The following is a 12321-nucleotide window of genomic DNA, read 5'->3' on the forward strand; positions in this document are numbered from 1 at the left end:
CCCAATTGCCCGGATGGAATTCGAGGCCCGGCCCACCGTGTCAGCCAATAAGATCCAGGGACAGCAGGCACTAGTAATTGAGGCGTGCAGCTGCTGAGAATTAAACAGCCAATTAGAGGCTTCACGGAGTCCTCCCTGCCCACCTCTAGGCCAATTACTGAGGAGGCTTCCGCCTCCGAAGCCTGGGGGGAAAACCTGCTCCCCGAGGCTGGGACCACGGTGCGAGGGCCTTGAGCACTCATGCGTGTCACGGTTCGCTCAAAATTAGTGCTTTTGTACAATAGCAGTGCCACCCCACAGCGCAGTGACCACTGGGGAAGATGTCTCATGGTGGGCCCTGCTCCGGCACTTGTTTCCTCTATCTCTTGCCTGGATCTGTCCCCATTCCGTGATAGGGACTCAGGGAACATGGAAAACACTTTTGGGGGGCGGGACATAAAGTAGGCTTCGAGGAGATGGAGAGAAGGTCAAGGGGCAGGAGCTGCGCGGCAGAGAGCGAGGGCCCGCTCTATTCCTCTGCCGTGGAATGAACCAACGGACGGCGACGACCGACACGCAGCAGGACAGGTGGAGAGGGACCGGCGTTCCGAGCGCCCCGCGGTAAGAGCTGCGGGCCCGCCTTTCCCTGGGGAGTGAAGAAAACGGGGGCGCAGAGGCACCACCGGGGGCGGGGCGTTTCTGGGGGGTGCAAGGAAGAGGGTGGGTTTCTGCCGACGGCGGTTTGCTTCGGAAGAGTGCATTCCGGCCGCCGGCCGGGTCCTGGGCCGTTAGGGACGTTTGGGCCCTGCTCCCGCCTCTGCGCGCCGGGGAGGCTCGCGAGCGGGTCCCTGCGCCTCTCCTCGCCTGCACCCCCGCCCCGCACGAGGGGCTCCCCCTGGGGACCGGGGCTTGGGCGCTCCTTGCAATGCGAAGATCCTTCGCATAAGCTTCTATCGCGACGCCCGGCTCACGTTAAGCGCTCACGTGAATGTTGAATGAACGCAAGATTGTCTCTTTGGTTAACTAAGGAGATGCCTTTGGGACTCAGTTTTTCGTTTTGTATAAATTTTTAAAATATGTGTGTGTTTTGAATAAGTAACACGTGCACATTCTACAAAACTCAAAAGGAATAAAAGGTTATTATAGTGAGTAATAAGTCTTCACCTCAGAAGCAACCAATATTACCAGATTCTCCTGACTTTCCACAAGATATTCTACAGCAAAACATGCATATTATATTCACATTTTTTACCCAGTTGATAACATATTATACATAGTATTTTGCAATTACCTTTTATATAGTCTAGGTGTCTTTCCATAACAGTACTTATCATATATATACCTGCCAAATAGTAAGTTTCACAGTTAGCCTGAGGGATATATAGTAAGATATATTCAACCATCTTTGAACATTATATTGATGCCCAAGTGTATTTCATTTGGCCCTTGCATATCTGTCTGACAAATACTTAGGACTGCAAATACTAGGTCAGAGAAGGGTGTGTGTTGTTTTTATCATCTGGGTAGATGCAATTTTGCAAATTCCCTCCCTCCCATGAAGATTTTTTCCCCCTTTTCATTCCACCAGCAATGTTTGAAAAGGATTTTGGCAAGTATAGTACTGCCAAATTGCTTTCCATACAAGTTTTAGGAATTTTCTCTGGCTACTCTTGTTCAACATTATTTCTGTGAGATTCAGCTATATTGTTGTGTGTAGTTGTTTGGTTTTTTTTTTTAAGTGTATTTTTCCAGGACCCATCAGCTCCAAGTCAAGTAGTAGTTGTTTCAGTCTAGTTGTGGAGGGCGCAGCTCACAGTGGCCCATGTGGGGAATCGAACCAGCAACCTTGTTAAGAGCACCACACTCCAACCAACTGAGCTAACCGGCCACCTCCCTGTTGTGTGTAGTTTTTATTCCATTCATTCTCATTGCTGCGTAGTAGTATATTGTGGGAATATACCACAACTTACTTTTCAATGTACTATTAATGCTATTTGCTTGGAATCACATATTTTTAGATTACCTAAGGGAGAAGTATTGTATTTATAATATAGGCTCTTCCTATGTACATATTTAAGTCATCGATGTCCCATCAGTAGCATTTTAAAGTTTTTGCCAGATAGAATTTACATATTTCTTAAGATTATTCCTGGGTACTTGAGGGCCTTAATTGCTATAGCTATTTTTACCGATAAAAAGGTAAAAGAGTATTTCAGACCCAATGAAGAACGTCTACTGTTGCTATAAAAAGCACAGACCTACTTTATGGGCCCATCGTCTCCCAGCTCCAATGGGAGGTGGTGGGCAAAAAAGAGGAAATGAAGCAAAAGTCCAAGAAGAGGGATTAAAAATGAAACCACAGGAGGAATTTCTTAATCAGAGCAGTAAAAAGCCAGGTGTAATCACTTTTCCTGGAAATTTTTTGAAGGCGGCTTGACTTCTAACCGGTTGGGTAGGGAGGTTGGGGAGTAGAAGGGACAATTTTAAAGGTGAGGTGATTCCAAGCTCACTTTCAAGTGTATTTGGGGTCTGTCATCTCATTGCCCCTCAAAGAGCCCAAATCAGGACTGAAAGATTCAGTTGTGAGAAGCTGGTATTGGGTGAACGGTAATTTTTTTAACCCTCATCTCCAGTTTCAAAGAGCCCATTCTCTTTCCTTGAAGGGTGTTCTGAAATGGAGCGCAGGAGGCAGTAGGTGGAACCAGTTAACATAAAGTCTGGTTGCCTGGAGAGCTCAGGCTTTCCACCCAACAAACCAAAGCAGGAAAGTAGATTTCAGCTAGAGCCCTGGGCAGTGAGGGTTCTCAGACACCATAGCCTGGGCCAGAGCCTTGGTGCTCACTGAGTCCCCTTCCTGGACACCGTGCAAACTATTCGCTCGAACGCATTCAGCTACCAGGGTTTTGGGTGTGACCCCATTGTAGGCATCACCCCTTCCTGCCCCATCATTCCAGGCTTTTCACCAGAAACCAGCACCTGGCAGCGGGGGCCTTCGTCTCAGAAATTATACTGGTGCTACTCTTGAGTCTGTAGTTCAGATCGATGGATTATAGCAGGTGTCCTCGGAGAGACATTCTCCTCAGCCTCTCCGGCCACCCCTGTCTCCCCTGTAAGTCTCCCTACTTAATTCCCCTTCCAGAGGAATTTGGAGGAAGAGGACTCTGGAGTCTCTCATTTCAGTGCTTTGCAGCCTGAATCCCCAGCAGAAGTCGCCTGCCTCGTTCTGAGAGATGGATGCTGGCCGGCGAAGATGGTCAGAGGAAGGGAGACACTGGAGGTATTGGGTTGGTGCAAAAGTAATGGCGATTTTTGCAATTACTTTTGCCCCAACCTAGTAACAGTGTGTTGTCTTATAGGGTCCATCCTACCACCTGCTCTTACCTGTGCTAACAGCTACTTCCCAGCCTTTTCTTCTTGCCTCTAGTGGGCCCTGGGGAGCACAGGCAGCCCACGCCCTCAGCTTTCCCTGCCACCTGCGACTTCTCATAGCAGAGGCTCATTACCTGCCTTGCATGGAGCCCGTGATGGCTTCAGGACGACGGTGGGCAATGTATGAAATTCTTGGTCACAGCTTGCACCAGGTGTTCTCAGGGGGCTCTGTGACCAGGAAAACGGTGGTGACCATGGCTGTGCAGGATTCTTACTTGAATCAGGGAGCCAGCACAGCAAGGGAAATAGTGACATTCGAATATGCCAGGGGCCAACTCGGGAAGTGCTGAAATGCTGCCAGAGTATCTTTGGGTCCAAATCTGTCTCAGCTTAGGTGAGACTGTGTCAGACGTGGAAGAGAGGAGGGGTAGAGGGAGGGTGGACGGGTGACCTCCGGGAGGTCCCTTCAAGCAGGGCTTTGGAGAAAGTGAGCAGAGTTGAAGTCTCCTGACATCTGAAACAGCTCTCAGATTGTCTGCCACAGGAGAGGCAGACACCTTCCTGGTGTCTTATAAACTGGAGAGGGGAGGTTCCTGAGCAGCCTGTCTGTAACCTAAGAGCTATTGAGGGTAGAAGCCAGAAAAGGACCTAGGAAACCTCCGTTGTGAATCATGAGAAGCTCTGTTGCCGGTAGCCAGGCATTTCGTTCAGTCCGTGATTCCTGGAGTTTCCGCGGCTTCTTGCTGGTCCCTGGGGCAGAGGCAGCAAGGATACTGGGGAGGGATTGAGAAGGAAGCATGAAAGCAAACAGACCCCCAGCTTCCTGAATCAGGGGCGTGAGAGTTACTGAAGGAAGGTGAGGCTTAACCGACAGCAGCCCCCCTAGAAGAGCTGTTCAGAGCAGGCAGGGTGCAAGATGACCTCTGGATTTTGCCGTCCTCTCAGGTCACGTCCTGCAGCTGACAGGCTCTGGGGGAGGGGCTATAAGAGCAGACAGTGGCTAGAGCTCCTGGTTTGGTGGAGGCATTTAGGTTTTGACCAGACAGCCCTGAGTGCAAATGCAGCTCCCTCACTAACTGGCTGTGTGGACTGGAGCAAGTTACTTCATCTGTTCAACCTCTAGTTCCATCAGCTAAGATGCCCTGTCTCCTACGATTGATTGATGTGAGGATTACGTAAGAAAACAAAGACGAAGCCGTGGACGTAGAAGAGGCCCTCAGTAAATGTTATCTTTCTCCCCTCTCCTCCTCTGTCCCACCCTGGGCAGAGGGCCATCGGGTCACCCCAACGATGTAAACCACAGCACCCCTGCACATGTGCACACACGCACACCCACACGTGCCCTGGTGGCCTTCACACACCTGTCGGCACACGCACGCAGCCTGCACAGCCGCACCTGAGCTAAGGGCAGTCTTCCCAGGCAGGTGAGGTGACGAGTGGCTTGCTGATGATGGCACAAGCTCACCCGGGTAACCTTGCAACACTGACGAGCTTGCCTTCTGGAAGGTATGCTGGAGAGGCTGTGTGAGGATGGGGGTAACTCCACAGGCACTTCCCCGCTTGAATGTGCTTTTTAGGGATACTTGGCCCACCTCTGCCAAGGAGGCCCCGTCAGGGCCCACAGCGGTACTGTTGGGAGCTGCGACGGCCGGTACACCAGCCACTGACCACATGTGGTTACTGAGTGCCGGACAGATGGCTGGTGCGACCGAGGTCGGGAATTTTACATTCATTCAGTTTTAATGAATTGAAGTGTGGAGACAGGTTCTTGATTTAGTTGTTGGAAAACTTTTCGCATGTTTGCCACAGCTTGGATGGGTGAATCGACTTTTTCAACAGTGAATTTTCTGAGATTCATTGATTCTTTCTGGTGAAAGTGTGGGGATCGAATTGGAATGCGCTATAAGTGTGAAATGTACACTGGGCTTTCAAAGAACTACTATGAAAAAATAATGTGAAATACTATTAATTTTTGTATTGATAACACGTTGAGAGGATAGTAGTTTGGGTACATTGGATTAAATAAAATATAGCATTAAAATTAATCGTGTGTTTCTTTTTGCTTTTGTAATGTGACACTAGGACACTTGAATTTGCATATGTGCCTCGCATTCTGTTTCCACTGGGCAGTGCTACCGTGGAGACTTGCTCCAGACACAGGTCATCTGTGTCATCTGTTCCCCACTGCCTCAGGGGCTTCCAGAGGTTTCTCTGCACCGCAGTGCAGCTTCCGCCCTTTTCTGCATTGCCGAGCAGCCAACTGGAGTGAGAACTGCTAGCCCCTGACCCTCCGTCCCAACCTAACAGGAGGATGGTGGAGAATGTGGAGAGGAGGGAGAGGGCTATGCCCACGGCAGACGCCTTCCTGGTGTCTTATAAACTGGAGAGGGGAGGTTGATGGGGTGCTAAGAGAACTGTGTGTGCCTGGGGGGGGTAGGGTGGGAGGCACAGGATACCCATTTCTTAAGACTGTCAGATTCTCCAGCCTCACTCTCCACACCCAGGGTTCTCACCTTCCCACCTCTGCCCCACTGAGGAACTAGCCTGGGGGTGAAGTCCGGCTGTGTCCCCATGGTGCTGGCTCCTCTCACCTGTTAGGGTCAGAGTAGTGAGTGGTCACAGAGCAGGGACAAAAGCAGCGGGAATCAGCCAGGAAGGTCACGGTGCTTGCGCATTGTTGGGTGAGGGGGTGCCGCGGCTCTTGAGGGTGGACGCTATGCAGATGCTGCTGCAGAGAGGAGACCGTCCCAGGACCACGTGACTGTCCACCTCTCGGTCATTCCTCCCTGCTCCTGTCCTCTCGCTTCGCCCCCCTTCCGCTGGTGCTGAGGCTGCTGGCTCTGGAGCGCTCAGCATCTCTGCTTTTCTGGCTCCCTTTGCCCTCTGTCTGAATCACACTCAGGGGCAGTCAGCATCTCCTCCCGCGGCTCCCCTGCATCAGAGGGCCTCCGTCAGACAGCGACCTCCTCCGGAGACAGCTTCCCCCTGGGGCCGCACTACACACAACTGGGCGAGGCTGCGGAAGGGAACGAGGCAGGCATTCCTGCCGCCGCCTCTGCCCCCCCCCCCCGCCTTTTCACAGCAGCTCCCAGCGCCCCTCCTCCCCGTGCCTCAGTCCTGCTGGTTCTGGGTCTCTCTCCTTTGACAACTGCAGGTTCTTGCTTCTGTCCGTCATTTTTCTAGGAACTCCCTTTGTGCTTTCTCTCAAGGGCAGTAGGGATCGGTGACACAGGAATGACAGGGAGGTCCCTCAAGAATGAGAACTGGGGTCCTGGGTTGGAATTTCTGCAGAGAGACCCCTTGGAAGGTTGGGGATCACTCCTCCAGCTCAAGAGATGGAAAGTACGGAGAAAGGGGTGCAACTGAAATGGGCTGGGAATACTGCTCTCCCCAGGCCTGGCTCTTCGCCTTTGGCATAAACCCCTGTCTGTTAGATTCAGGCGAGGCCACTGGGACACATGCTCAGTGGGCAGGCGGGAAGGGTTGACAGAAAGAGGGGGAGGAAAAAGTCTGAAGTAAAGAAAACTCCAGGAATCATGTTTAGTTGGGGCTGCTGCCTTCATGGCCTTGGGCGGCAGGTTTAATGGTGTGACACACACGGGGGTGGGGAGGGCTTATGGGGACACAGTGCCAGTGTGTGGGGTGTCCTCCCCCACCCCCTTCTCCCTAGCCTGTGGTCCTTGTGCCTGGGAAGGGGACAGCAGAAAAGAGAAGGAGACCCCCTGGTTGAGCAGCAGAGTCTCTAAGAAGCGAGTGGCACTTCCCTCCGAAATAGTCCCGTAGCCGTGCTTGGCAGTTGGCATTGGTTATTAGAGGGTATCAGCGTGTGTAAAGGATGCCTGGTGGTTAGACTAGCAGACTGGAGCCCTGGTAACGTTTCCTGCTTTGTGCGTGGTGGAAGGAGGGCTGGGCTGGCTACAGCCGACACCTCCAGCTCCCTGGGACCCTCAGGGGAGAGGTGACAGAGCCACCCTCACACTGCAAAAGCACGAGGCATCATGCACTGTGGGCGCGGCACAGGCAGGAGGCGTGGGAGACCTGTGCTGCTTCGGACGGCCTCTGGTCCACGCAGCCTTCTGTGCCTTCCCCTTTGGTATCTGGCTGGCGTGGCTGGGTCCCCGCTGTGGAAGGAGAGGTCAGAAGAGCTTGGCAGTGACCCGGTTACCCCCAGCGCTCTTATCCCCAGAAGGCCGGGGGGCCACGAAGTCAAAGGTCACGTGATGCTTGACCCGGCCTTTGCCCTTGCTCCAGAGGGCAATGAGACCAAAGCAGAGGGTCACGGAGGTGAGGAAGGGCAGGAAGCCCACCGCCAGCACCATGGCGACGCCTCTGCTGTCCAGGAGGAAAGGCCCCGGGATCCCCGGCATGGTGATGTTGGGGTCAAAGACAGTGCCATTGGGGGGCTCCGCGGGGATCACTTCCAGCCAGGTCCTCAGGGAGTCATTCCCGGCGATGTTGCTGAGCACACAGACATAGGCGCCCCTGTCCCGTAGCTGCACCGAGCGGATCTCCAGCGTCCCATCCTCTAGGACCCTCACTCTCCCCGCCCTCCCCAGCCAAGGCCCCTGCGGCCTCATCCAAGAGACGGTGGGGGCTGGGTCTCCATCCCCAGAGCAGGAGAAAATAGCACGACCCCCCTCCTCTGCAATGACCCATCGTGGCCCTGACCTTCGGATCAGGGCTGGTTGGCAGGTGAAGTGCCCTGGAGGTAGGATGTCTGAGAACTCCCTCAGGCTCTTCCCCTGGACGTGCTGGGGGCCTGCGCAGGCAGGGGGTGACGCACCAAAGTCCAGGCGGTGGCTCAGCCGCAGCAGCCAGAGGAGCCGGCAGTCGCAGGTCAGGGGGTTGCCGGACAGCCTCAGCGTGACCAGTGTGTCTGGAGAGGGGAAGGCGGCTTCCTCCAGGGTCTGAAGGGCGTTATCCGCCACGTCCAGGAGGTGGAAGGCGGCCAAGCCGTGGAAAGCGTGAGCAGCGATGGAGGTGAGGCAGGCCCCCGACAGATGCAGCTCCTGGAGTCGCACCAAGGGACTGAGCCCGCGGGCAGGGATGACCGAGATGGGGTTCTGGGACAGGTCCAGGACCCGGAGGAAGCTCAGGTGGTGCAGCGCCTGGAAGGGCACGGAGCTCAGGTTGCAGCGGGTGATGGCCAGGCTGCTGAGGTTGAGCCCAGCCAGGCTCCCCGGCTCCAGGGCCTCCAGAGCCGGCCAGTGGTGGATCTCTAGCTCCCTGAGCCGCCCCAGGCCCTGGAGCGCCCCGGCCGGCAGCCTCCCAATGTCCAGCTCTCGGAGCCGGAGGGCCCCCAGTTCCGGCAGACGGGCCAGGGCCAGGCCCGGCACAGTGCTCAGGTTGCAGCGCTCCAGGGTGAGCGTGCTCAGCTTGGCCAGCCCTGCGAAGGCCCCCGGAGCCACAAACACCAGGTGGTTGTGGCCCACCTCCAGCTGCTGGAGGCTGCCTAGCTCCCCAAAAGCCCCGTCGAGGAAGAGCACGATGTGGTTGAGACGCAGGTCCAGCAGTGTGAGGGCAGGTAGGCCCGAGAAGACCCCGGGCCCCAGGATTCGCAGCCGGTTGCCCTGCAGCCTCAGCGTGAGCAGGCTCTGCAGACCGAGGAAGGCCCCTGGTTCCAGGGAGGACAGCTGGTTGTAGCTGAGGTCCAGTTCCTGGAGCAGGCCCAGGCGGGACAGCATGCCCCGCTGCAGCCCCCACAGGCGGTTCCCGCTCAGGTCCAGGAGCTCAGTGTCCAGCGGGAGCCCCCCAGGCACAGCCTCCAGCCGCCGGTGGTCGCAGAGCACTGCCCGGGGCTGGGAGGTGCAATCGCACACAGTAGGGCATCCACCACTGCCCCGTCCAGGCAGGAGGAGCAAGAAAAGGAGGGGGGTCCACGGGGGCCAGACTTGCTTCGTAGTCGTGGCCACAGCCATCGTCTCTTCAGTCCTGGAACAGAGGATGATGCGGCCCTTTTGGAAAATGGCATCAGATGGTGGTGACCGTGAACTTCCCTGGGCCTCTTTAGAGCAGAGACAGAGAGCGACCCACCTCAGCGCTGCCAGCAAGTGGGGCGCAGACCCAGGAGGAATTCAGATGCACACCTCCCTGGGGCCTCCCGGGGCGACTCTTTGGGGAACTTCTACTTTCCTCCCCTGTCATCCCTGAGTTACAGGCCAAGTGCTTACTAGTTCACGGAACCCTGGTCAAGCCTGATTTCTGTGGGGAAGTTTTATGGGACTGGGACAGGAAGCAGTGGGAAGTAGCTCTGAGTTTCCCTGTTATGGGCTTTGCCCTGTATCCTTGAGATCCAGGAATAACTCAGGTCCCTTCTCCCTGATATCTGCTCTCCCCAGGCTCTGCTCTCTCCCTCTCTGCCCACCCTTCTCCTCCCATATTATCTACCCGTCGCTTTGGTGGAGGCTCAGGGGGGTCCAGGCTTGGATCCTGAGTGGGGAGAGGCCTCAGCTCTGCCCCCAGCCCCCACCCACTGTCCCTCAGCCCTCGGCCAGCCTAGTGCAGGGCCCAAGGCCCTGGAGTGGTGAGATCCAGTCTCCCCAGAACGCCTGTGTGGACAGCAGCCAAGCTGCACATTAGCTGTGACACAGGACACAGGAGCACTTGAAGCCTTCACAAGAACCCAAGGGCAACGCCTCCTCCTGACAGATGAGGCTGGCGTGTGTGGGGGACCGACAGAGGCCCCAGCTCGGAGTCTCGTTGCTTGGTCCTCACACTTAGGCTTCTCTTATGTCCCTCCTTCATGGTGCTTTGAGTCCAGTGTGTGCATCTGAGGGAAATCCCTTGTCCTGTTGGCTGCAGCTGCCTGAGCAACACACAGAGACAGGGAAACGCAGACAGGTGCGGAGGCATGGCCAGACGCCAAGGGTGGGGACCAAGGCGTCCCCTGACTGGCCCAGCCCATCTCTGGGTTTCTGGGGGCCAGGGGCCTGGGAAAAATGGAAGAATGTGACAGCAGTGCCCAGGGGGCATCACCCGAGGTGACAGAAGAGAAGGGGTCCCACAGGTGCTGCGAGCCCTGACTCATCTGTTCACTGCCAGCAGGGACCCCCAGGGAGGGGAGATGTTGGATTTGGCGGGGGACGGCTAAATGAAGGCAGGATGCCCGGCTTTCTTTGTGGCCGCAGACCCCGACCTTCTTTGGGCTTTCAGCCTTCAAACTTTCTACCACATGTCCATTTTCTCCTGCATGCACCTGAGGACAGGCAGCTGGAGACGTGGTGTGACCTCTTCCCCCCACCTCCACACTCCACACCCTCCTCTAGAGGGCAGGTTGTGACGGCTACGGCTATCTATCTGTGGTGAAGCTACTTCAGAGAATGTAGTAGTTGGGAAGCTGAACTGCAGAGGGACAGAGGACACTGTTCCGAGGCTTAGGCGCAAGAGACAATGGCATGTGGTGGGCAGAGGCGGCCGGGCAGCCTCCTGTGTCCCCGTCCCAGCCTACCAGGTATCGGAGGCACTCTAAGGCGAGACATGGCCTAGCCTCCCGGTCCTCCCTGTCTGCTCTGGGAAGTCCACCTGACAGCTGCCCTGTATCACTGCTGCTGCAGTTCCTGCTCATCCTTCTCCAGCTGCATCCGGCAAAAGTGCAGCGAAGCGTGTAGCTCAGCTTCCCTCCTCCCCATTGCTGCCAGTTCCCTCTCAGTCCCCAAAGCCTGCTGGGCCAGGGTGGGGGGCATCTGAGGCCAACCCTTTTTCTCTATCTGTGAGGTGGCTAATTTAATCACACACTTCCCTTGCTAATCTCCATGGCTATAGGACTGGCTTCCGGCCACTTTGCAGGAAGAGATAGGTGTCAGAGCCACTTCCCTCTCTCCTTAACTGGGCTAGGATTTGGGGTGTCATCCCCTCAAGGCACAGGGTGCTTTCTTCTTGTCTACGGACACACTGAGCCTGGGTATCCCCTTTAAAGCAGACCTGATTGACGCATGGGCCCTGCGTGGGGAGGGGGTTCTTGGAGGAACAATTTCCGGAATAGCCACACTGATTGTGGGTGGGGTGGGAGGGTGGAGAACACTTCCCAGAGGTAGAAGGAGCATTGGAGCGGTGGAGGGAGGTCCCCCTGGAGTCCTTGCCCCCAGGGGCACTTGGGACGTCTTAGTTTCCCCATCAAAGTCCCGTGGGGCCAGGATCAATGGTTGCCTGAGTGTGTGTGTGTGGGGGGCGGACACACGCCCCCTCTGTAGCCATGAGAGGCACACTGGTCTGGGCTTGTCTCTGAGTGTTATGCAGAAGGGCAGCTGCAGCTCTGGGACAGGGGGTGGGGGTACTTACCGGAGAAGCTGGAGGGCGGCATCAAGTTGGGCACCGCAAGCGTCCAGGGCTGGGGGCCGTCCCATTCAGGGCGCCTCCCCCCGTGCGCCTCACACCCCCTGCCCGGCCACCCGCCCACCCGCCTGCCTCTCGCTGCCTCTGCCGCTGTTGCTGCTGCGGCCGCCGCTGCCAAAACCAAGGTAGAGAAAAGAACCAGAAAGCATTTCTCCTGGTGTTTTTTTTTTTTTTCCTCTCTCTCTTTTTAAACCAGGCGAGAATGAGTCTGCAGCAACCCTGTTGGTGCAAAATAAATAAATAAATCCAACAAGGAGGGCTGCAGTCAGTGCCAGCACAGGACAGAGAGGGCGGGGGAGGGGCGCGTTGGTGGCCCTGCGCCCCAGGGGTCGGGTCAGGCAGCAGAAGCAGCTGGGCAGCTCCGAAGGGTCTCGCTGACTCTCCGAGTCCCCTCTGGGGAGTTCTGCGGCTGAGCACCTTCCATAGGGTTGTCTTTCAGTCTGCCAGATGCCACCTCTCAATCTGAATGTCCCCTGTAGGTACCATTTGTGGGGCAAGTTCTCAGCTCTGAACATCGGCTGTGGAGCTGAGTTGGAGGCTGCTTCCGTGGGGGGGTGTCCTCTGAGTGGGGGCTAGAGTCCTTACACCGCTGACGGTGGCTGGGTAGGAAACCAGGGTCCCCACGCAGGAATGAGACTGTGG

General features: G+C 56.0%; 1 protein-coding gene and 1 long non-coding RNA gene across 2 annotated transcripts in view; one reads left to right on the forward strand and one right to left on the reverse strand.

Moving 5' to 3' along the window:
• Positions 1–18: 18 nt before the first annotated feature.
• LOC109451576 (uncharacterized) overlaps positions 19–12321 on the forward strand; it is a 420408-nt gene continuing 408105 nt past the window's right edge. Inside the window, exon 1 of the long non-coding RNA XR_012491873.1 lies at positions 19–600. This is a non-coding gene — a long non-coding RNA (uncharacterized LOC109451576). The remainder of the gene's footprint in view (positions 601–12321) is intronic.
• On the reverse strand, positions 6951–11775 carry LINGO4 (leucine rich repeat and Ig domain containing 4). Its single transcript, XM_019739892.2, has 2 exons — positions 11626–11775; positions 6951–9279 (listed from the first exon to the last, which is right to left on the reverse strand). The coding sequence occupies exons 1-2, from the start codon at positions 11688–11690 to the stop codon at positions 7485–7487; spliced, it is 1860 nt and encodes a 619-aa protein (XP_019595451.2). The 5' UTR covers positions 11691–11775; the 3' UTR covers positions 6951–7484.

The sequence above is a fragment of the Rhinolophus sinicus genome, linkage group LG14, assembly GCF_036562045.2.
Source record: "Rhinolophus sinicus isolate RSC01 linkage group LG14, ASM3656204v1, whole genome shotgun sequence".
Classification (NCBI taxonomy): Eukaryota; Metazoa; Chordata; class Mammalia; order Chiroptera; family Rhinolophidae; genus Rhinolophus; species Rhinolophus sinicus.

Excerpts from the sequence above, each read along its gene's own strand:
- LINGO4 (XM_019739892.2), bottom strand. The coding sequence starts at position 11,690 with ATGGGACGGCCCCCAGCCCTGGACGCTTGCGGTGCCCAACTTGATGCC. Across the intron at positions 9,280-11,625 it reads GCCGCCCTCCAGCTTCTCCG|GACTGAAGAGACGATGGCTG; the intron begins GTAAGTACCCCC and ends CCTCTGTTCCAG.